Raw genomic sequence first — 25,040 nt, forward strand, 5'->3', positions numbered from 1 at the left:
AGCTTTCTCTTCTTTTCTCCCTCACGATGATGATGATGTTTGCTTCTCCTTGTTTTCTCTTTTGATTGTAGGGTAGGGATGCTGCATTAGTTTCTTGTAAAATAAAAGCATATCTTGTTAGTTTGTCCATGAAACATCATCAACATGTATTATTTTAAGCAGCTGAACTGTTTCTGCGGCTGAGAAATTTATGCAGATGAGCCCGATTTATGGTAGTTCACTGTGTTCAGTGTGGAAATAAAGACCTAATTAATGCTAAGTTATGTTACTGTCACTCATTCCCATTTCCACAGTAAATGCCAAGTTAGCAGCAAGTAAGTAAAACTTCTGTGTTTAGGATCATGTTTCTGTATTTTCTATAATATTTCGTGTTAATTCCTTTTCATTGAACAACCAACATAAGAACACCCTAAACTGTGACAAAAACTGATTTTGGAGCTGTTTATAAAACCATTACATATAACACTACTGCTATACATCACCTATCATAACCTATCATAACATCTCAGCTGCATTAAAATGATATTTAATTAGCTTTAGAGAGGATGTTTGTCACATAAAAACAGGTGCCTCATTTTTATTAATTTTTCACATGAAAGTGTGCCTTTTTTTTAACTCACTGGCTCTTTGTGTAATAGTGGTTAGGTGCAATAATAATGTATATATGATAAATGTTAGCATGATACAGTTATGCCTCTGGAAGCAGTTAAATCTCCTTTATGTTGGATACTGCTTGTGACCATGCTTTCTCGTGCCACTCATCTGCTGCATTAATGGGTTTTAGTAGAATGAGCTTCGTCTTCCAGGCTGATTTCTTTGTCCAAGGCCAAAGGCTGTGCTCATTTGCCTGAGCTTTGATGCTCTATTGTATTAATGGCCTTTTAATGAGACACATCACATCGCTGTCCACTGTCCACAAACCGTTTTAGGCCTGAACAAAGTGGATACCTTCATACTTTAAAGAGAATGTTTGGTAATAAAGGAAGGAGAACACATTATCATGTTTTTGACATAAACCATTAACCACTGTTTACAGATGAGCACTTAAAGACATTAAACTGGACTTTATTCCTATTTACATAACAGTCAGATGTACTTTCAGCTCCACTGGAAAAATTCAAGGCTAAGAATCGACACACTTGTTGGATTAATCATAGCAGTCGTTATGACTAAACCAATTACAATATATTGCTATATATTGCTAATATATTACTTTCTAATGTGGCAAACACAGATATAGATTTTGATCATACATTTTTCAGTCAACTCTTGAGCACTCTTGACAGAAGAACATTGTTGCAAAGCTGTGTCAGCAATCTGCTTTTTTCATTTTCATACCCTTCCTGTCCTAAAGCATGTGGCAGGTACTTCACACAGTCCTCACTGTGGCTGAAGTGTGTTGAAAAAAAAAGTGAATGATTATGTTTGAAGATCAAATTGTCAGGGAAAGATTTGCCAAATTCATTTATTTTTTAGCACAGCTCTTATAGTATGTGTATAACTCACTAGTTTTCCTTCCGGGCTTTAGAAATGTTTGTGTTGTTTTGTGCCCGATTCAAGCCAGAAGTCTCCTTCTGTTCATTTCTATACAATATATTTAATCTTTGCATGGTGTGACAATAACTGTATGGAATCTTACAGATGCAGTCCATCAAACAAAAAAATAGCCCGAATTTAAAAAAAAAAAAAATTATAATGACTGTTTTGAGGTAATTAGTCAGTTATATGAGTAGTCAATCAAAAGTTGATTACTGGCTTGTTTCTTCATCAATCAGTCCTCTGCGGTCCCAACTCCTTGTAAAGACGGACTTTTTTTTTTTCAAACCAACTGATGTGCAAATGAAAGAAGCTGAAGGCTGAGAGTATGCGGTGGACATTTGTTTTACTTTATGTTGCAGAATACAGACAAAAGAACAGCGGATGATCACAGGTGTAGATTAGCACAAGCATTTTAACTGACTTGCTCTCAACTTCATCATTACACTGTGACAAGTGTATCATTTCCAAACGAACTCAAGCTTGGGATAATACTAACCACAGTGATATATTTTGATTTTATACCATACCAGGATGTAAATGCTCAGACTGGGACAATATAATGTGTTTGGTTTTTTTTAAAATACTTCTTTGATTAAAGCAACATGTTTGAAAAAGGTTGTGCTCAGAAAAAAAGAAACTCCTGGTAAAACAACTCATTATATGAATTAGTCAGTGGGATGTTAGCAACATTTATCATTCTGTGAAAGACTGCATGGGCAAATAGTTTGGCAATAGTTTGGCAATTTGGAATAACTTGTTTCATTATAACGTATATAACATAATATAACAAAACAAGATGCATAGTATGGTTGGGGGTTGCAATCAAGTTGTGTAAAATGCTGCCCTCTACAAAACAATTGTCATTGTTTTACAATTATAGAGCCTCTATTGTGACCCTGCTATAATTTTAGAAAGAAATGTAGTTATTATGTTCTGTAGTTCTCAAGTGAGAGTGAGTTATATCGGCACACAGTTCAAAGGGTAGTTTCTGTTATGGTATATGGGTGCATGAGAGTAACTGGCATTGTTATCTGCACGTCTCTCACAGCATCATTAATCCTGAACTACATTTACATAAAAGTTTAGGATCTTGCTTATTTCAGAGAGATTATGTCAAACCATTTCTACATGTATTAGATTTGACACATTTTGAACAGTTAATCAGATACAATTTTACACTAAGAAAAAATATTTCTTCGTCTTGAGATGATAATAAAGATTTGAAATGCTTTGCAAATCTTGCATCCTGTTTATTGAAGCTACCATCATGAATTGTTTTGAGCTTCTTTTCTGAATTTCTTTCTCTTAATAGTGAAAAAGAAAATGTGTAACCAGTAAGTTTGTCCACACATTTAAAACATACTTGTGTCACAATAAAGATTCAGAAATTATGAGATAACATTTTTAACTGCCTATTATTTTTCAGGCACTCAGTATGAACCTTTAATCTTGTATACATTGCTATTCAAGTCTAGATATTAAAAAAAATACTTTATTCCTAACACCAGCCACATCTTTATTCATTTCAATACCTTATTTAATGTTCTTTTGTGCCAAACCCTAACTACTCAAGACAGACAGCAAAGACCTATAATGGAAAAACTGCTGGACAATATTAGGTCTCTCAGATTGCCTCCTAACACGTCTTTTTGAACATGTAATTAACCTTTTCACAGAATATAAAAAGTAGAAGTTTGAATTCGGAGCCTTGAAAATGTAGTGATTTTACAATCCTTAGCAACACGTGGCAGTTTCACATAATGCAAAATGTCATCATAGCAATTTTAAAAGGCTACAAAATGATAACATCATTTTGTAGCCTAGAAAGTGTATTGATTTAACAAATTCTTTGCATTAGTTGTGATACAGCTACATTTTGAGAGTATGTGGTGCATATAATCATTACATTTGCCCTTTTGTTGCCTAAATTAAAAAATAATCTATTCAAATCTTAACTATTCTCTAAGATAAATTATGTAATAAAGGATGCATAATGATAATAATGGTCGGAGGCATATGTGAAGCTGTCACAGCGCTGGAGTGTGTGAAAAGTGAAAACCGCGAGTAGTGGAGGGAGGTGAGGAAGGATGAGAGAGGCAGAGAAGGAGGAGAGTGAGCGCAAGAGACGTAACGCTTCTGTCGGCTATGCAACAAGCTGCAATCAGTGAATTTCACAGGAGGAGGGGAGCAGAATGAAAAGCCTTGAAGGAGTGAAGATCATTCAGGAGACAAGAGGAAGAGAAAGACAGAGAGAGGGAGGGACGGAGGGAAACAGTGAAAGAAGGAGGAAGAGACAGTGCTGTGTGTGCAGGCGTCTGAGGTGAAAGAGACGGCTGGGAGGCGACTCACTGAGCGCTATGATCAAGAAAGAGGAGTACATGCCATGGAGAGAAAGTGGCGGGGAGTGCACTGAGTGACACGCCCGTCATAACAGCAGAGGAGAGCCTGGCAACTTTTATTCTCTTTGATAAATCTTTAATTTGTTGTGGACCTAAGTGGATTGCACTACAATACAGGCAGGGATAACTATTTTTCCCAGCTCATTGCTTCAGAGCTTTTTGTCTTGTATATCTTTAAAAAATTATATAAATAGATGTGAGCAGTGTGTTTATGGTCATCTGGGATTGTAGACGCTCTGTTGATGGATGTTTGGATTGTGCTGTCAAACTTTGCACTGATTCTTGGCTCGGCATCAGGTAGGTATTCAGTTTTCTCATGAGATACATGACAAAGATATCAGTATGTCTTAAGTAAACTTCTAAAGGTAAAGCCATTTGTTTATTTTTTGTGGTTTAAGTTGATTAGCCATATGAGATAAATCAGTTCATATTCTTAAATGGAGAAGTTCTTATACCTTAATTTGTCTCCTGGGGTCTTAGAAGACCTTGATTTATGTTTTTATTGACCTAAATGTGATGTGCATGATCTGAAGTGCTGCAGCAAGCACTCAAAACAAATCATATTTCCTCTCCTTGCCCTCATTGAACTGTCATGCCCTAAATGATTGCTGAAACAAAATCAAAGTATCAGTGAACCTTTCTTTCGCTGTTCTCCTCTTGCCACTTTATTGCATTTTTATTAATAGACATGTTTTACTTTTGGTCCCTACACCTGCTGTTCTGGCTTGGCAATGAGCTCACAGACCATATTTAAGCAGGGTAGAAAAGTATTATCCAGCTCTGTGCAGCCTCTACAGAGCAGCACAATGTGTGGGTACAGTAATCGTGATTCCCCACTCGTGTTAGAAGGGGGGTGTGAGGTTTTTGAGTCCCTAGGCGTCTCCAGAAGGATTGCTTCTTAAAAATCCCTGAATGGCTTTTTAAAATGGCTGTCAACCACAGATGGGTCATACACGCAAGTTTAGATGTGGGTAACTGTGTGAGCACTGGTTTAGGTCTAAGGTTTGTTGGATGAAGAGTATCAGAAACGGCATGAAAGAGAGAGCAGCTGTGAGAGAGGAATCTTCTTTAATCTGTCCAGCAGCGCTGCCTTATGAGGTTAACATGGTCAAATTCAGCTGACAGTCCCCTGGTGTTTTTCTGTTTCACTTTGCAACAGGAACCCAACTGAGCGCTTTTTTTTTCACATCATGTGAGCCAAAAGATAGAAAGAAGCCAGATAAAACTGATGCGTGTTTCTTCTGCTCTCTGTCTGAGTATATATCAGTATTTTAAACTGCTACGTTCGTTAGAAAACTGTAACTAAAAAAGGACTAACGGTTTTATGTAGTGAAGATGCTGTTAGTTTGCTGTCTATTGTAGCTGTAATTGCATCTCAGTAATTTCTTAGTTATTAGTTTCATCTAGTGAAAGTAAAACAACAGATCTTGGCTAATTCAAATGATTTGCTCTTTAGCTCCCCCTACAGTTGTGGGATGTAACGCCAGTGTCATGAAAATAAATCTCTGTGAGCCCTGAACATGTACAGTCATACACATGGATTTGTTGTCATGTTGTTGTCATGTTATTTAAGAATAGCTTGATGGTAAACACTTGCAATTTTGAGACATTGTTTTTTTTTCAGAAGTAAATAATAGACAAAGAATTGAGATTGATTTGTGGAAATCGTGTGTGTGTGTGTGTGTGTGTGCGTGTGTGTGTGTGTTAACATTCATTTACTTCTAAGGTCCTGTTTATCTCCTCCTCTTCCCTGGAGACTGTTAATTTGTTACATAAATTCAGTTTACAACTGTTTTTTTTAAAGGTATCCAAGCATGTCACCTTCAAAAACCTGAAAAAGTTTCCTTGTGCTACTCTGTCAAAGTTTTTGAACAGTTTTAGTCGACGTTGGGCATTGCTACAAGGCTGTTATGTTTTTTGCTATTATCTTTAAAGCTGTTATTGTTATTTCTATTCATTCTCTTCTTCACAGTCAACTTCTGCTGCAGCTTTTCATGTCTCAGTCTGGCTTGGTGCTGAAGGCTTACTGTTTTTAAGAATTCCCCAAAGTGGGTCCTGTCCATAGAGCTCCAGATTATTCAGTCCGTTCTTACAGCTGTAAAGCTGTATATGACTGAGTTTGAGCATATTTTTCATGTGGAAGTTAAAAAAGTAGCACAGTTCTTAATGGGTTTTTGGAAACTGGAAACTGAATTTTGATCGAACAGCCACACGGTTGCGAATGTGCCATCGTCATCAGTAGCTTTTTTAGAACAGCTGAAGACAATAATGTGTTTATTTAACAGTATTCATGCATCTTGAAGACATTTTAAGGATTATATACTTCAGGGGCATCATTTTGAGTCCTGGACATTACCCAGTTAGAGACACCGTTTTAGTTTGTTCCCTTGTCTGGATATGAATGTTTCTGTGTGGCAGCAAAACGCCTCTGGGTCTTTACCTCTTTGCATTTAGACTGACAAACAATGAAGACTATCTCCATCACGTATACCAGTGCTGACCTTGCTAATTGTTTATAGACATGCATGAAAGGAGGCTGATATGGTGAAAGGCCACAATGATTTTAGTGCTGTCAGTCAACCAGCGTGTGTGAACTGTGGGCAGACTGAGACTTTAGCCTGCACAGGCATTGATACAGTGGACACATTGACATTTGCAAATGAGTACACACTCATTTGTAATCACAGTGTCAAGGGGTTTTTTCGTGTTAATATGAAGACAATGTTTGGTTTTATTTGTTTAATATCAGTCAGCATTCATATGTTTCTTTTAAAGACTGCATTGTTGTAGATACACACCCAGAAATTGGTACAAAAATGTTTCCTGAAGGCAGAACAATCAAAAGTGTCAGTAACACGACAGCTCTAGATGAATGTTGATTCTCAGAAACAATATTGTGATGGCCACTCATTGTTATGGATTAACTCAAGACACAGACAAGGTAGAATCCAATATCCACTGCATTTTTCCTGCATGGGTTAAAATCAGAAGGCATTAAAACAGACCAATAAGAGGCTAAATGAAACTAGAAAGTAACACTAGAATAGCAAAAAGACTGCATGCAAGCAAGAAACAAAGAAGACTGAAAACATTTCAAGATAAAACAAGAAGTAGTGAACCAAAAAACCAAAACCATGACATAGATGTGAAGACCCCCTATGATTGGTTTAAGTAGCGTGTTTTTTCGCTTCATTAGCCTGATGAAAGAATTTCTAAAACACCGTAAAAATGTCTTCAGGTCAGTTTTGGTTTGTGGTTTAGAAGGTTATGCATGTCGCCAAGCTTATAAACAACATGTCCTCATAAGGGCAGAAATGCAAGACTGTGTGTGTTTTTACTGAAATTATATCCACTTTAGTTCATACATGACAGGTAATGAACAGGCTGGATGCCTTGAAGCAGATACAGCAAGGAAATAGAGAGAACAAGGGTCACTGTGTAGAGCGCAACCCTGACATTAAATGAGTTGAGGGATGGAGGGATGGCTCTGTTTCCTGTTGGGACAGATGAAACAAGAATTAGAATGTAGGAGAAGTAGATGAGAAAAGTCAGAGTCCACCTTTGAATCTGAGGTGTCGTTTAATTGACAGATTGCAGATGATATTCAGAAGTATTGTCAGTAGTATCCTGGCAACCACCCCATGTCTCCATAAATGTAACAGGTGGTGTAAAACACTGGATTTACACAGTGAAATCCACAATGGCTCCAACAGACCAGATCAGATGATAAAGCATTATCTTATACAGCCATGGTGTTGTGCAGGTTATATATGTAAGAATACAGAGTATACCCACTTATTTTCCAACAATCATAAGTAGAAACACTTCCACTCTCCTTTGATCTGCATCACCTTCAGGGATGTTTTTCAAATCAGTTTTTAAGACCTGCCTTTGTCTGACTCTCACTGACTAGTAGTTGTTGCATTAATTGCTTGATGGTTGGTCAGGTTGAGGCACATATTTCATAGTGATCCTTATTTACTGGTGTCAATCAGCTAAAAATACGTGACAGTGTTGAATAGTACTGGCCCATTTTTAGGTTTTTGATTGTTCTTAAATTTGACTTCCCACTTCTTTGGGTACACCAGTGGGAATGGTTTCTGATGTAACAAATGTAATGCTCCTTCACATTTAATTCCCTTTGACAAGGTTAAATAGCTCCAAATTGATCTCCAGTCTCCATGCTTAAAGATGCCCTTTGGAGTTTTCTTGTAAGCAAATTGTATAAAACATTGTGTGTATTCATGAAGCATACCTTTATACCTGCAAACTAAATGTTAAATCTTCCTCGGGCAGGTTTTTTTAAATTTAAATGTTTTTAAACCTGCATTGTTTTTTTCATCAGTCAGCTTATCTATGTTGAGTGTGCATTCCTACTGCTTTGTGCTTCATGTCACCAACTGTTTGATGGGCTAGCATTAAAAAGATTGTGAGAATTGTAATTTAACACAGTGTGCATGAAATGTCCACTGTTGTGTAGCCAAAAATAAATCAATCAATCAACACAATACATTTAAACAGTGAAGTTAATCAGTGATAACTAGCTCTTCACGTGTAGTTGCTCCTGCCTGCATGAACAAAGGAGGAAAGTGAAAAAGACAAACTATGGGGCTGTGTGTGTCGTAGAGATAGGGATACACTGAGTCAAGGTAAACCAGAGGAGAAACAATTTAAGTTTAGCTTACAGTAAATGCAAAGACACATATACACATAAATAAATGTGAAAAAGACCACAAAGAGCAGTAAAACAGCTGTAAAGACTCCTGCACTGAGCTGATGTAAAATGTGACACAGATGATACAAGCCTTCCACTTTCACTTCAAATGGCTATGTTTTCATTTTGCTAATAATGTGTTGCTAAATACTAATATGAAATATCTGGTCAGTTTGATTTATGAAATAAATACTCTTATTGGTGCACTGTAATTCAAATGAATTAAAACTGTGAGTCAGAACTTTTTCTACTTTTATCAGGAATCTGACAATAAAACAGTTTGAGCCACGATTTAAGCACTGACTGACCACGGACTAAAGCTCCAGGAAGAAATCTCCACAGCCATCAATTTATCACAGTCAGCTGAAAGGAAGAAGCTTTCTGTTCATCCCAGAGGTTTTGTACTGAATGGTCCAGGACATCAAGCAGCATCATTGTTTGGCATCTCTAAATGGCTGAGAGAAAGCAAAACCAATTAGCCTCAGGAGGCCATGCATTGTCATTCGCATCGGGTTACCAATGGCAAACGGCCAGCGATGGTTCAAGGAACAGACTCTCACTCAAAGAAACAGGGAGGGATTGGAAGGAGGCTGAGGGAGCACACCCGGCTCATTCGATTTGCTCTGGGAAGTGATTACACCTTCCGTTTCCCAACATTACCCTCCCTGCCTCTGCATGGTGGCTGCTGAATGACCGTGACACACTTTACTGGCACATACCTCATGGCTTCTTACACAGTTAGAACCTATCAGAGCCCTCAAGTGCAAACACTTTACCTTAGATTGCAATCTGTTAATGCTGCAAACTGAATTTTGCTGTACTTCCACTGCCTGGGTGGTGGTCAGTATTTTTGTGCAACCATGTGTGAAAGATTAATGGAAAGGAGGGCCATTTTCCTCTCTCTGATATATACTTGTGTTTGAAAAATGAATGACGCCAGTGGACGGAGGTGGAGTGGCGATGATAAATCAATTACAGTGCACAGAAGAATTAGGCTAATGAAGGTGACAGTAGGACCAGTATACACCCACACAGCTATGACTCAATCCTCATGGTGGGTGTGTATGGGTGCATGCAAATGAGTTCTTACTGTAACCTACACAAGAGCAGTTGTGCATTTGTGTGTTCTCTAACAAAAAATTAGCCAACGTTATGATTATGATGTGAAAAGTGTGAATTGTTGTTTGAAAACACTGCAATTCTAATTGTTCTCAAGTAAGCTACAACAAGAATGTCCTTGAGGTTGTCTGCATCGAGAACAATTATGCCCACAACCACCTACCCTATGTTTAGGTATACCTATGAACACCATGTAAAATAAATAAAGCCTCATCATTCTTAGGGAAAATGCTGGGTATTTTTGAGTATGGTCATTTTTTTAACCTTTTCCATTTCTTTTCACATCTGCAAATCTTTGCCCATACAGGCTAAGCAGCAGTTCTTAAAATATGTCTCTAAAAACTAGGTACTATACGTATACTTTCTCATACATTATTATCATTTTTCAAGAGTTATTAAGTGCAAATTGTGTCTTGATTCTATGTTTTTGCATGGTTACACAAAGCTGCACAACCAAAAGGAGCATTGGGAATTATGAGCATAAATGAACATCATTTCTAGAAAAGTATCGATCCAGCAGCACCGTTGCAGTAACTTAGTTCACCAGTCCTTGCTGTTAGAGGGCTGCCTCTACTTATTTACTCAATGGGGTTAAAAGAAGATCAGTTGTTTTTTACTCATATCTATAGAAGAGACAAATAAAGACAAATTTTCCTGCATAAGTTATCCATATTACCATGCAAAATACGTTTACATTTAACTACACATTTTGCTTTGCTTTATTGCTTTCTGTGAAAAGTTCAGGACCAAATACCTGAAAGTGAGACTATCACATCAGTAGTTGTGGTACTGCTTGCTAACACATTAAACTGACATTGAGATGTTTCCCACAAAGAACATGTTAGCATAGGAAGATTAGCTCAAAGCACTGCTGACCAAATGCGTCTGACAGCCGAGTATAAAAGTGAAAAGTTATACCCTTATATCGTTATTCTTAGTTAATTCCTTAGAAGTGTTTTTCAACATGTTCTTTTGATAGTTTTATACATTTTAAGCACGTTATATTGAGCAAAGGAAAACAGGCTTGTTGGGTTGTTGCAGCCATGATCATTTTTGAGCATGTGTTTCAGTTTCTTGTAAAGAAAATGTAGGCATGGTATGATTTTGAAAGGCAGCAATAGGCACACAGCTTTTTATTTTAAATTTTTTAATTGTTTTGTTTTGTTTATATTTTACAATTTCGGGGTCTTTTCAATGAAACGTGCAGTGTGGACCAGCATAGCTTTTTCACATTTGAGACTGCATTAGATTGGGCTGAGTATTGCTTTTCTTTTTTCTTGTATCCTCTTTGTTACTCCTTTTGTTGTTGCAGAGTGCCGTCTTCTAAGCCTAGCTCAGTATCAGTTGCTGCTGCACTGATGTACATCTCATTGGTTTGTCAGCCCAGTTAATCTCTGCTGTGATAATGACATGTATTTGTTGGATTTTCAACCCTGGTTATGCTATTTCTTTTTTCTTTCATTGTTGTGGAATTGAACTAAAATTTTTTACAGCTGGCGGGGGTGAAGTGTGTGACTTAGAATTCAAAGAGCATCTAGTAACCATTGTTACCTGTATTTGTGATTTAGGCTTGTCCTGCTTTTGGCTTCATTTGAACCTACTTTGGGAAAAGAGGAAAACTAATTAACATTTCCACTAGAGGAGCATATGGTCTTTACACCATCACTTTTCACTTGTACTCACTCTTTTTATTTACTTCCTAAAATTACCCGTCATTGTTATCCATTTTGGTGCCCTTTTGAAACAGCTGCTATCATGCTTTTCTTCTTGAATCTTTCTCTTTTAACTGTCTCTCTTTCTCAGCCAGTTGCCCACCATTCTTCTAGATGTCATTCTTTTCTTCAGGATTAAAGCCCCCTCCTAATGGTGGTATTTATTTTCTGTCAGGCGCTCTTTGTCCCAAACAGAATAGCATCCTCATTATATACAAAGTAGAGATGCTTGTGAACATGTGCTTCTTACAGAAAATCCTCCCTGGAGAGTTATCAGCTGTATAGTGTTTGTTCCGCATATGTCTGCTTTATATTTCTATTTTCTTCTCCTCTCTGTAGATACAGTAAGTGAAAGGACACCTGTACTATTCTTTTGTAGTAGATTGTAGTATAAATTTGCTATACATAATCACAATCTTAACAAGTCAAATTATACAAAGTAGATTATGTTTGTCAATAAAGAAAAAATGCCAATTATATTTGATTTTCAGTATGAAAACCTCTATTGAATAAGAAATATTGTCACTGGTCCAAAAAACAATCACTGTCCTTTCATCATTGTTTCACTTTAAAAAAGTATGCACGATATCCAATATAGCCTTTCTTTTTCAGTGCTATGTAGATCTTGATTTTGAGCTCACCTCCATATTTGAGCTATTTAACATATTAAGAATCATGCAGAAAATGCTGCTTTAAATGCTGTAAAGTCTGTTTTGCACAGCTAATTTTACATCTAAATAAAAAGAAATGCCTGATTATTCTATTTAAGTACTGTGCTGTACAAAAGTGTTTTGGCCCTCTCCTCATTTCTTTATTTCTTGTTTCCAAAGACTTTCTTGTACTCTTTATTAAGTGGTCTTGAGCAATACTTCTCCATGCTTCAGACCTCTGAAGGTCTTTCAAGTTTCCCTCTCAACAGTGGCTGTTTCTTAATTCATTTTCATCATCATTTTCAGAGGAATGTGTTTTTGTGCTTGTTGAGACACTTAAAACTGACTTATGAATAATTCAAGAACAGAACATGCCCCTAACTCAGTGTTGCATCTACACATAACAGACAACTTAGCAAATGACCTATTTTGAATAGTGTCTTTAGAATATTTTAACTAGCACCCTTTCACAAAGACACTCATTTGTTCCAATTTAGTTGCATCCATAAATAATTCCAAAGACAACACAGTTTAATACGTGTTTTTGGTCAACAAGATAATTCTCAAAGATGTATTTACAAAAAATAAGTTCCAGGCCTAATAAAGACTATCTACAGCAGATGAACAGTATCTGAAAATGATGTCCTTAAAGAATATGAGAAAATCCAGCAAAGACCTGACACAGGACCTGAGAGATGCATCTGGACCTTCAGCTGATCCATCTACTGTTGGCCCAAGCCTCATCAGAAATGGTCTCCATGGAAGGGTGGCTGTCAAGAAGCCGTTCTTAAGGAAGGGAAACAGGGAGAAAAGGCTGAGCTATGCCAAATGACACAAGAAGTGGACTGAAAATCAGTGGCAACGGGTCTTACGGAGGAATGAATCCTCCCCAGAGCCCGGACCTCAACATTATTGAAGCAGTGTGGGATCATCTGAGAGAGAACAGAACAAAAGGCAGCCGACATCCAAAGAAGAGCTTTGGGATGTCCTTCAAGAAGCCTGGAGAACTATTCCTGAAGACTCCTTAAAGAAATGACAGAAAGCTTGTCTAAGAGGTTTCAGGCTGTGGTGAAGAATAAAGGAGCTCATACTAAATATTGACTTTCAAACTGTTTAGATTCTGTTTTACCGTATATACTATATATCCATTAATGCTTGCACATGTTTCAGTAAGTCGCTGCAGCTATTACTGTTATAACAACTCGATCCTCTAGTTTCACAGGCAGGAAGCATTTGGTATATTTTGTGCAGAATGAGAGTAAAATGATGGGCCAAATCCCCCATTTTCTGGATACAAGCACAGAGACTGAAATAGTAAACTTGGCTTAAAGAAATTGTGTTCATTTGTTTTGCCCAATAAGAAGAAGCTGAGTTCTTGTTCCACACCAAAATCCTACATGTAGAGATAGCAGGATTTTGCAATACTTAGACAATAGACACAAGAATGTGTGTCTATGTTGCTCGTGGTGTTTGGTTTGATCCACAAAATTCTTTGGTTGGGTCATTGGTTTAATTTAAACATTTACAAAGTAGATATGTATTGTGCATCATATCAGTATTGAGTAGCTTCTCCCACACTTTACCATGTTGATAGAAGCAAATTGTATGTTGCTGGAGTTTGATATTTAGTAGCTCAGAAAGAAACTCAGGCAGACAGTTTTGCTGAGATAGTTATAGAAGATGCATATAAACGCAATTAAAAATCTTTTTAGTATTTTTCGTGGGAAACCATACGGTTTCCCACATTAAACCTCCTCTCTGCATCAGTGGTGCCAGAATGCTCTTGCTCTTTTGGAAACAACAGTAATAGCTGAGAATTGACTGAAGCATTTCAAATCTTGAGTGTATATTTCTTTTTCTTTTTTTTTGTGGCGTTGCACCTGGACTTAGGTCCTTTATGAATCCAGTCTGAATGTGATGGTGGCAGAAAGGCAGGATTTGTTTGCCTGGTGACTGGTGAGCATTTAAAGGGTTTGCTAATCAATAAGTGTGCAAGGCAAGGCAAGGCAAGTTTATTTGTAGAGCACAATTCGTACACAAGGCAATTCAAAGTGCTTTACAGCTACATAAAATCAGAAGAAGGCAAATAAAATCATTCCATAAATATAAAAAATAATAATTAATTAATTAAATTAAATTAAAAGTGTTTTCAGCCTGGATTTAAACATTGTCAGAGTTGAGGCCTGTCTTACATCTTCTGGAAGACAGTTCCAGATTTTAGGAGCATAAAACTGAAATGCAGCCTCACCTTGTTTAGTCCTGACTCTGGGCACCAGCAGGAGACCCCTCCCTGAGGTTCTCAGAGACTGAGTTGGTTCTTATGGCTCTAACATGCCAGAGATGTACTTTGGCACTAGACCATGAAAAGACTTGTTCACAAGCAGAGCTGTTTTAAAGTCTATTCTCTGAGCGAGAGAAGCCAGTGCAGAGACCTAAGCACTGGACTAATATGGTCGTATATCCTGGTTCTAGTCAGGACTCGAGCAGCAGCATTCTGGATGTACTGCAGCTGTCTTACAGCCCGTTTAGAGCCCAGTGAGCAGGCCGTTACAGGAGTCTAACCTGCCAGAGACAAACGCATGAATTAGTCTTTCTAAGTCTGGTTTCCACACTATTCCTTTGATTCTGGCAATGTTTTTTAGATGGTAAAAAGCTGCTGATGTTATTGATTTAATGTGGCTGTTAAAGTTCAGATCTGAGTCCAATATTACCCCTAGATTTCTAACCTGATTATTAGGTTTTAGAGAAAGAGTCTCAAGGTGACTGATAACACTTTGTCTTTGTTTCTGTGGGCCACAGACAATGATTTCAGTTTTGTCTGAGTTTAGCTGGAGAAAATTGTTTTGCATCCACGCACTGATCTGTTCGATGCAGTGACACAATGAATCTACAGGCCCGTGTTCTCCTGCCGCCAATGACACATAGATCTGAGTGTCATCTGCATAGTTGTGGTAGGACACATAGCGGTGTATTAGCTGGCCTAATGGGAGCATGTACAAGCTTTGCAAAGGAAACAAGATGAGTCTTTACAAGGCTTTGGACCAGTCAGGAAGAAAGCCGTTATCAAAGAGGCTTTGACTAAATTGGTAAGCTCTGTCAGATTCCACGCAGAACAGTTGCAGGGACAATCATTAAGCTTTATAGATTCACTTTTTGAGATTTATCTTGCTTATGAGCCTAAGGGCTCAGTATCAGTGAAAGTATAATAAAAGCGCCAGTACATTTAAAATTGTCAATAGAAACGTCAAGGCGAAAGTGAAGTTATTATGTATGCAGATAAGATATAATAAGCTATCATAGATTATGTCACAGTGACATGTTGCATTTTATATGCTTTCACCTGGATGTAACAAATTGAGTTTAGTGTAAAGTTTGAGTCATAATGATGAGATTTTATTTCAACAAAATAAATTAAAAAGGGGTTTAGTATTTTCATTTAAATGTTTTTCTGAGTAAACTTTTTTCTTGCTAATTGACTGTGATTCCCTGGCTTTAATGGCCTGGCTGCGTACACTCAAAATGGTTCTAAAAAGAGACAGGCTTCTCATGTATAAGGTGGGATTTTAAAGAATTCAACTTAATTGGAGAACATGTATACAAACTCTGACCCAGAGTCAGTGACACAGATGGTGAGGAGGGGATTGTTGAATTTGTCATAGGTTACCTATAGATTCACTTTATAAACATTCAGACCACAAATTATGTCGTGGTTTATGGTTTATGTTACATTTATGGTTTATATTTCCACTATGAGTCATATCTGTTCCATAAGCATCTTTCAGTTGTGACAGATGAAAGCCAACTCAAATCACAAATCAGATTTTGCTCAGTGTAACAACACCTGAGAGCAGAGGACAAGCAGGACTTACACTTGTGGTCAGATGTGGAGTGCACAGCTGTTGAAAAGCAGAGCGATGCCAACATGTTGCAGGTGGCAAGATTCAGGAAAGTCTGTCTTGTCTTTTCATGACACAAATGAGCATACAAAATCCTTCTCATCTCAGTCACATTAATGAGGCTTACAGATAAGATAAGAATCATATAGAAATTTAACATATCAAATAAGATAAAACAGTTGCTAAACATATCATCAGTAGATTTTAATCATACATTTTAGTTCTGTGCATACTGTATATCACCAAATAGGATTTTACTCTTTATATATATGGAATTGTCACAAACAGTGGCGGCAAAAATCACCTTAACATCTGCACAACCTAAAGATACTGATCTAAATGAGCAAAGACTGGAAGTAAAGACGGAAACAGTTCTTACCCAGTCACGCTCATCTGTGTTATGGTTCCTAATCTCAGGCTGTTAGGTGCAGACCCTGATCAAGGTGCTTGAATGAGCAGTTTATGATTACAAGTGGGTTTGTAGATGGGATATAAGCTCTACCCAAAGATTTTTTTCATTTGCTCACTTTTATTTTTGTGCATGTCATATTAAGCTCGGACAGGAGAAACTACCTGTAAATTACTGGTGTAACAGGTAAAATGAAGCAATGCTTGCATACTGCAGCAGGTCTAAAACAGTGGAAGTACATTCCTTGTCCTGTTCCCTACCAGTATTCAATACTAACTTCTTTAACCATTTAAATGAGAGACAGAGTTTGTCTAACTTGTTTTCTGAACGCTATACATCTGTCAGTTTTCGAATTGACTTCTGTGATGTCCTGTATTATGGCAAGAAATCCCACTAATTTCTTGAGCTCCTGTCAAACTCAAAACTCAGCTGCCAGAATTTTAAAAAGCCATCCCTGAGTGGCTTACAGTTGCATTTAGGAAGTTTTTAAAATGATATTTCTGGCTACTTAAATGGGCTCATTTGTTAATTTCTCACTCTGTGGTATTTTCTGAAGGTATCACTGTTTTGTCAATTGAAGTTTTCTAGCATAAACCTTTGCCAAATCTATTTACTTAGTGAAACTGGAGTCACAACTGTTCGATTTCAATGACAACTCTTTCAGCAAAATCTGTTAAATTAGTAAACTAGTAAACCCAGTAATTACATTTTATTCATGACGTCCATTTTCCTCATAATTGAGAATTATACACATAATAGCTGCAAGTGGACCAATTGTTTAGACCAAAAAGCTTGAACTGCAGGTGGGACCAAACGTTTGCTCTGTCTTTAATTGGCTACCTGGCACACAATCAGGTAAGCCTCTATTAAGTACTCTTTTAAATGGTAAATTATCTGTTCAGCACCTTTCTAGTCTAGTTGACCACTCAAAGCTCTTTTACAAAAGTCTCCTACACACACTTCTATAGTCTGTACAATGTTGTATTCAGTTTTCACATGTAAACATGTGGTCTGTGGAAGCCAGGGATCAAGCCACTGACCTTCCTCCAAAGGGGAATCTACGGCTCTTCGTCCTGAGCTCCTGCCACCTTAGAGGGGGGACAAATTAGACTCAAAATGTTCACATTTTCCCCTTTGTTTATTTCTTGTATTGCCTAAAATTGTATTGCCTCTTCATAATCTATGAATGCAGTTGAAAGTCACAGCAAAGTAACAATACTTCTCAGTCATCACCATCAGGTCAAAGTGCTTTTCTTCCTCATCTTGATCTTCTTGTGAATCATTGGTGTAATGTTTTATTGAAAATTAGAGAATCGTAACTGAAATTAACCCCTGCAATTGTGGAAGAAGTCATTCCAGCAAGTTAAACATATTCATTTGGAGGTTGTCAAACAAGCCAACCACCTATTCTTCTGTACCCCCTTATCTAAAGTGGCATGAATGCATGGTGCAGCAATACAGCGGGGATCTCCAATGTAATCATTGTCATTTTTCTGACACTGAAGCAGACACTTCTTCCCGTCTTGGCTCAAGTGTAAGCTTCTCCATTTGGGTGCCGTCCAATCTGAAATGACAGAAGAAAAAAAGCAAGAGAGTGTTGCCAACAAGACCACATAAATAATGTGGCTCACGAAGATGCATCAAAATTAAAAATTGAAACCACATATCTTTTGTAAGTGTATGCAAATTGTAGGTTTTGATAATAAGGGCTTTTAGTATGAATGGGCCGGGAGTCCTGACATGGTTAAGAGACACTTGCACCTGGGCAGAGCTGCCTCCCATCCTCCCTGCAGATCACTAATCAGATGTTGCTTCCTAACCTGCCATCAGCCAGCTGCTCTCCAACAGGCTCCAAAAAAAGAAAAAAGGGACAATAAACCCCGTAAAACAGTCATAGTGGTTTTGGAACTATTTTTTTCAGAATATGAAAAAGTTAAAGACACGTCAGCTGCAGAGCAGAGCAGTTTTTCAGCTCAATTTCCAAAAAATTTTCTCATTCTCACTAAATTATCATTATGCTGGCAAGGACACCACTAACACTGCCTCTACAATTGGGTGTAGTTTGATCAGATGTGATTGACAGTAGTGTCTACACAGTAGATACAAATGTTCCTCCGCATGAAAACACTCAACAGAGACAATTCATGTTTTTGCAGTGGACATTGATTTTAATTATTTCAACTTTATTTTTCTTGTGGCGAGGTCTTACTGAATAGCTCCCAAAACTATTAGACCTCGTGAGGCTGTCCTGCTGTTGCTATGGCAAAGAGGCTACAAAACAGACATAAGTAGATGGTTAGAGTAGACTTTGAATGCTTTATTATGGTGGTTTGAAATAAAATTTTTTTTGCAAAACGCATCTAGCATCCACAAGCACCTGATTTGAACAGGTGTATGATGTCATTGTTGCTTTTACATAATTTTTTCTGGGAGTTCAAATCTCTTATGTTTTTTAGTCTTGTCCCTTGTTCTATAACTATTTATGGCAACATGGGAAATATTCCCAGAGTGTCGCTTTGTTCTGATATTTTATGCCAGTCATTCTGAAATTTTTTATCAGAAGTATAAGCAACACACGTGTGACTGTGGATCCTGTACTTTACTGTACATTTAAACAGTTCTACGCTGCAGTAACATAGTATATATACAGAAGAAAAATGTGTAGTAGTAACTGTGCAGTGGAAAAAAAAAACACAAATATGATTTTTACCAAGTAATTTGCAGAGTTCCTCTGTACAGCTCAAAAAAGGCCCGTTTGCTATTAGAATAAAAGTTTTGAAAATGATCATTCTCAAACAAAAAGAACCAGTGTTGCTTTTTAGAGCTCTCTGACCTTATTAGATCAAATGTAAGTCTGATCACTGATATGGTGTTGTTGGATTTACTACCTCAGTCATTCTCCTCTCAATAGACTTTGACATTTACTTTGGCTCTAATTGCAGTGTATGTTTTCAGACTTGACACCAATTTCAACATTGGAAGAAGGTTGTCTGTAAACCGGTTAATGAATCTGTTCGAGCCTGTATTTGAGAGAGCATTAAGCCAATATATAAGACTTTACAAACCCAGCAGCCGTGGACTGCTGGTCCCCTTCTTTGCAATATTTTCACACCTCTTTTGTGTAATTATCTCTGTTATATCATGGCCTATGAAATGCTATGTCAAGTACTATTTGTCCTATTTGAAATGTGTTTTTTAATCATAAAATGCCGTGATCTATAAGTTATGATGGCCATAAACCTTAAACAAAATTTAGAGGATTTCTTTTAATCAATGTATTTCCTCGCTTCGATCAGTAGTAAGCATAAGACTACTTATCTTGTATGTTAAGGTGTGTGTATTATTCTGTGTGTGTGTCTGTATGTTTGGGAAAGATGGATAATTGAGAAAGCCTGTAGTCTGAGAATCTACTGTATTTTAATCATCTGAAACTGAATTTATGTCCAGTAGTTGTGATTGAAAAAGACAATCATCATAGCATGCATTTTAATAACATAAACACTCTTTCCAAGAATCTTTACCATTTAAAATGAACAGCAATTGTTTCTTTATTACATTTGAGAAAAGGGGAAGATGTGTCATTATGACAGTTTTTTAATGTTGAACTTCAAAATGAGTGCCTCGAGCATCTGGTTATCCTATAATTGAGTAAGTAGAAAACAAGTAATGGAGTCAACTCAAATTGATTTTATTTATTTGCTAATTCACGTTTGGCAAATAGATTTTGCCAAGCAATTAATTCTCATATTGGAGTTTAGCTGGGAAACTACTGTGTGCTCTTCAGATTCATCTGTCATGATAAGCCTGTTCCAATGTGGTCACTGAGTTCTGAGAGATTGATATAACCTGGACACAATTTAAACCATTATCAGGGCAGAGATCTTCAAAATTCTGAAACATGTTCTACATAAAGTACAGCATCTAATTTGTTATGAGGGCAGAGAGAGGAAACATGGTTGGTTATAGATTGCATCTTCACTTTTGTGAAATAAAGTACTGTATTAGTTTCAGTGTTTAGGCGACATTCTAGATGTTCTCAAATGTTCAAGACTGACTATTTAAATCTTAGCAGGAATATGTTGTTTGTCTGATAATGGCAAAGAAGCCTATATTCATTTAAAAAGGAATATAATTCCCCAAATATCTTATTTTCCTCAGTATCAAATTGACTTAGATGTTGCAGTGTTCTTTTTGTATTCATAAGTATTTCATTTTTTTATCTTTCCACTTTAGTCATGAGCCAATGACACTGAGTGGCTGAGCTGAATAATCTTCCAAAAGGCTTTTTTAAAACTGCACCATGATACCACAAGCATTTTGACAAAATGTCCCACTAACAATGTGGGGAACTAGGTAAGGACTGTCTGCTCTCTTGAGAATATGTTCTCCAGAAATCGCTTCAATGGACAACATGGAGCAGGTGTTACTCCTAAAGAAGGAGCAAAGTCAAAAGTTCATTCACCAAAAAAGAGGGCTCCAAATCCCAGAGTAGCACTGGTTATTCGTAGTAAAATACATAGACTATTGCAAGGGCCTGCAGATCACCATGTCCCAGATTCCCACCTCTATTATGCTGGTATTGAAGAGGGAGAGGAGGGAGAGACACAGGAGAGCAGAAAGGAGCACAGGAGCTTATATCCAAAGGTCAGCCCAAGGTCTGAAGCTTTTTCTCCGAAAGTTTCAAACATGAAAAGGCATGGAGTTTCATCTGGGCCGCCATGTGTTGGAGAAGTGGAGCTAAACAGAGAAGGATGTATAAGAATACCCTGCACTTTACAGCATAAAAGCTACAGATCCTCAGCAAATATGAAACGAATATCGTTTGAGAGTGGACTACGGGAAACCCCTGAGCAGATGCAACCAGTCGCAGACTATGCTCCAATTGGCCCAGACATGAATGGAACTAAATTTGCATCCGCAACTCGAAGTGATTTTGCTTCACCTCGTATTCGGCCAAAGAGACCGTATTCTACTGGTGACTGTGTGGACTACAACTTCAACAGAGCCCTACCAGATACACTTATGGAGGAAGACGAGGATCAAGAGGAGGCCTCAAGTGCAATCATCGAGCATATTCTAAAAGAATTGAGGGGAATCAACAAGATCCAGGAAGAAATCTCTGATCTAAGAGATTACCTGACCTCAGTGCGAGGATCTGTTGAGGAGGTATCATCCTGTGTAGATGCTGTATTGTTGGAGATTGAGGGCATTCGTTCAAGCAACAAAGCTGGCTCAGAGCCACATGCAAGTACTTGGTCAGGAATTGGGTGCAAAGATGGACAGTCCCCACGCAGAAGACCTGTTAGTGCTTATGGCAGTTTAGGGAGTGCAGTACCAAAGTCTGATTCCAACTGTTTCTCTTCAAAATCCCATGAGTACCATAGCATCCACAGAGAACTACTATTACCAAGGGCAGAAGAGTCTAATGTGTCCCCAATTACGGAATCAGATGATCATCAGGTACTGGATGAACCAGAAGATGCCTCTGACCATAGTTCAGATATCCCAGAAGGTGCTATTGCAAGAAAGCTTAGCACTGGTTACATTGAACGGCAAGATATCCAAGATTGTGTAAGCACTAGCTCTTTGTCCTCTGGTCATAGTTTCAAGTCTGACTCAGACTTAGAGGGACAATCGTCTAGCCATGGAAGAAAGCAGCAAAGAGCTGGGGATGGAGAGGAAACCTGGACTGTGCCACCACACAGCGTCAACAGGGAATTATTGTGGCATGGTGGAACTGCCTACCTCAGGGACAGAGGCCAGGAAGGGCATGATAGAGAAAGTGCTCTTTGCTGTGAAGGAGCTGGAAGCTGGGATCACTACAGTGGCGCAGGAGGATATGATACATCGGTACCAAACCCCACAGGATGCTCAGAACATCTCTCTTTTTACTCTGGAAAGCATTACAACTCACCTGCCAGTACTTCGAGCAGGGAGGAATGGCAAACACGGATGAGACGGCCTCAAAGCCTGTCAAGGATTCACGATCGAACAAAAACCAACATCAGAAACTCCACCATTGAATATGAATGTGCTGCTGATTCTTCTTATCATCAAAGTTCTGGTTACCATTCAGTTGAGGGGCATGATGGAGAACCAGAGGAATGTGACTTTGAGCAAACAAGTGACCTGAGCTACACAACAAACTGCAAAACTGTTTTAGCCCTTAATGAGTCTTCAGCAGTGACTTGGACTGAAGCATCCCTAAGTACCACCAGAGTTGATGACGGTAGGCCTGGTTTTCAAAAGACTGAGGCCAGTGGCCAAGGTTTCGGAAACCAAATTCCTCACCCTTGTGGAGTAGATGTACAGTCTGCAGGTTTTAATGTTAAACGCATAGGACGAGTTGTTCTTGATTTTAGCTCTGCCTTACGAGGTGCATTGCGCAAAATTGAAGTCCCTGGAGCCATGAATCCTGGAGAGGAAATTAACTTTGAAATGTCAATGCCTTCTGACCTGCCTACCACTGAGTTATCTTCAATCGAACAAACCTTACATGAAACCCAAAGAGGTAATGTGGTTGATAGTGGTAATGCTATTGAACTGACCAAAAACAATACCACTGATAAATCACTCTCTGTGGAGCCTATGCTTGAAGAAACCAACAACAGCCTTACAAAGGATTTAACAGAGGCTTACCAACATTCTCTTTATTCTGAGAAGATCCCTCCAAGCCTGGAGGAGCATACCGTCTGGCCAGACCCAGTCCTCAGTTGCACTGCTGTATCTGATGGACTAGAAAAGAAACCTGCTGAAAGCCCAGTGAAAGAATCTGCAGAAGGTCCTGCAGATGTGAGTGTTGAGGCTCAGCTTTCACAATGCACCACTGCCGAATCCTTGTCAGCCTCTCTCCTGGCCAGTGAATCTGCATTAAAAGAGGAACAGGGACAGACTGAGGTGCCACAACAACCCAACACAGACATTGCTGTAACCCCAGAAGGCAGTCCAGAGGGAGATGCAGAAGAGCCATCCACAGAGATAAGTCAGATGGATGAACGCAGGCTGAAGTGTCTGAGGACCTTCCAACAGATTCTTCGAGAGAAGAGGGAGACCAGGCGCAACCTTGCCAGTATAACCATGTCCACCTTCTCTCAGGATGACTTTGAACCAGGTAGTGGTGACTTTACTTTAGGTTGGGATCATCTATTGTTTAATTTTTTACATTTTTTCTAAACTATTACTGGGTAATTTTGATCTGTCACAGTTGCTGTGTCATTTACGCTGATAAATGAACAAAAATTGGTATCCTCCTTTGAGTATGTTCATACATAAGCCCTCCTACCAAAGTTCCCTTGGGTGTCTACTGTGCCAAATGGCTCTGGAATTATAATTTTGTACCCCAAGTGAGTAATGTATCACCTGCCACTCAGGTGATACATTACTCAGTTGGGGTACAAAGTCCCTTAATTCTCTAAAGGCATCAACAGTATCCATTTACCTAATTAGAAATCATTAATTATCTCCTTGGAAAGCGACCCTAACATTAAGGAGAAAGGATAGGAGAAATATTAAGAGTCATTTTCATGATAAATTACACATGTTAATGAAACATTTATGACTTCAGAACCCATCTATCTGAAAACTCAGTGGTGGTGGTGCTTTTAAACCCAAGCACTTACGATAAACTGAATAATCCAATGTGAAGCTTGATATTACACATGATGAGTCAGACCAGTCCATGACTCTTTGTCTTTTCTGTCCATGTCTTTTCTCTCTCATGCTGTTTTACAGATGGAAGTCAAGATGGAGATCAGGTTACTTCTCTTGTAGTTACTCACATTAAAATGACAAATATAACATTGTGAAAGAGATTCTTCCTTTTTTTAAAAAAAAACTATTTTCTCATTTATTTGGTCTGTTTTTTCATGTCACAGATATATATATATATATATATATATACAGATATATACATACAATATATATATACGAATTTGCTTGGATATGGGACTTTATAGGTGTTTACATATTTATGTGGCACATACAGTATATGTGTATGAAGACAGAAAAAAGTATTTCAATGTCTTCCTTGGCATGCAAAACTGAAACTCAACCAACACATTTCAACCCCAGTGGTTTTGCCTTGTTCTTTGCTTTCACTCTCTTCTTTATATCATGCTTGTGCATGCACCAGTTTTATTTTAAAAAGACAACCATCAAAGAGCTAAATGCATGATCTATGACTTTCTATTTCAGAGCGGAGATCAAGATGGTGACCCCAGCAGGCATCCATGGGTCAAGCCAGGGTCAGTAAAATCTGTGTGTATGTAATTGAGAGAAGGCGCAGTGTTTGTATTTTAATACAGTTTGGTATTTGTTGTGTGCAGGGGAAACACACCCTTTGGTATTGACAGCATGCCAGACCTCCGCAAGAGGAGGCCCATTCCCCTTGTTAGTGAACTGGTGAGTGCACACATTAATATCTGCAATATCTGCCTTTCAGCTTTTTAAGATTGACTTTCACTGAAACTTGACTTTCTCTTCTCCTTTGAATAAACCTGGTCAAACTAAATTTGAATAAGGGCTTGTGAAAAATGAAAAATTAAAAATATCAGTCACTACTAGCAAGAAGAAAATGAGTACATGTAAAAATAGAAGAAGAGGT

General features: G+C 38.1%; 2 protein-coding genes across 2 annotated transcripts in view; both read left to right on the forward strand.

Annotated features, from left to right (window-relative positions):
* Window positions 1–3,714, forward strand: part of bmp3 (bone morphogenetic protein 3) — a 458,962-nt gene extending 455,248 nt beyond the window's left edge. The window contains exon 4 of the transcript XR_011916382.1: window positions 3,705–3,714. The gene's annotated coding sequence lies outside the window, so the exon portion shown is untranslated. The remainder of the gene's footprint in view (window positions 1–3,704) is intronic.
* The window catches only part of LOC140309463 (protein unc-13 homolog B-like), a 135,198-nt gene that overhangs the window by 50,876 nt on the left and 59,282 nt on the right, over window positions 1–25,040 (forward strand). The window contains exons 9-10 of the mRNA XM_072387322.1: window positions 24,632–24,681; window positions 24,763–24,838. Coding sequence (XP_072243423.1) covers window positions 24,632–24,681; window positions 24,763–24,838 — 126 coding nt within the window. The remainder of the gene's footprint in view (window positions 1–24,631; window positions 24,682–24,762; window positions 24,839–25,040) is intronic.

The sequence above is a fragment of the Leuresthes tenuis genome, unplaced genomic scaffold, assembly GCF_036924035.1.
Source record: "Leuresthes tenuis unplaced genomic scaffold, fLeuTen1.0.hap1 SCAF_6, whole genome shotgun sequence".
NCBI classification, from domain to species: domain Eukaryota; kingdom Metazoa; phylum Chordata; class Actinopteri; order Atheriniformes; family Atherinopsidae; genus Leuresthes; species Leuresthes tenuis.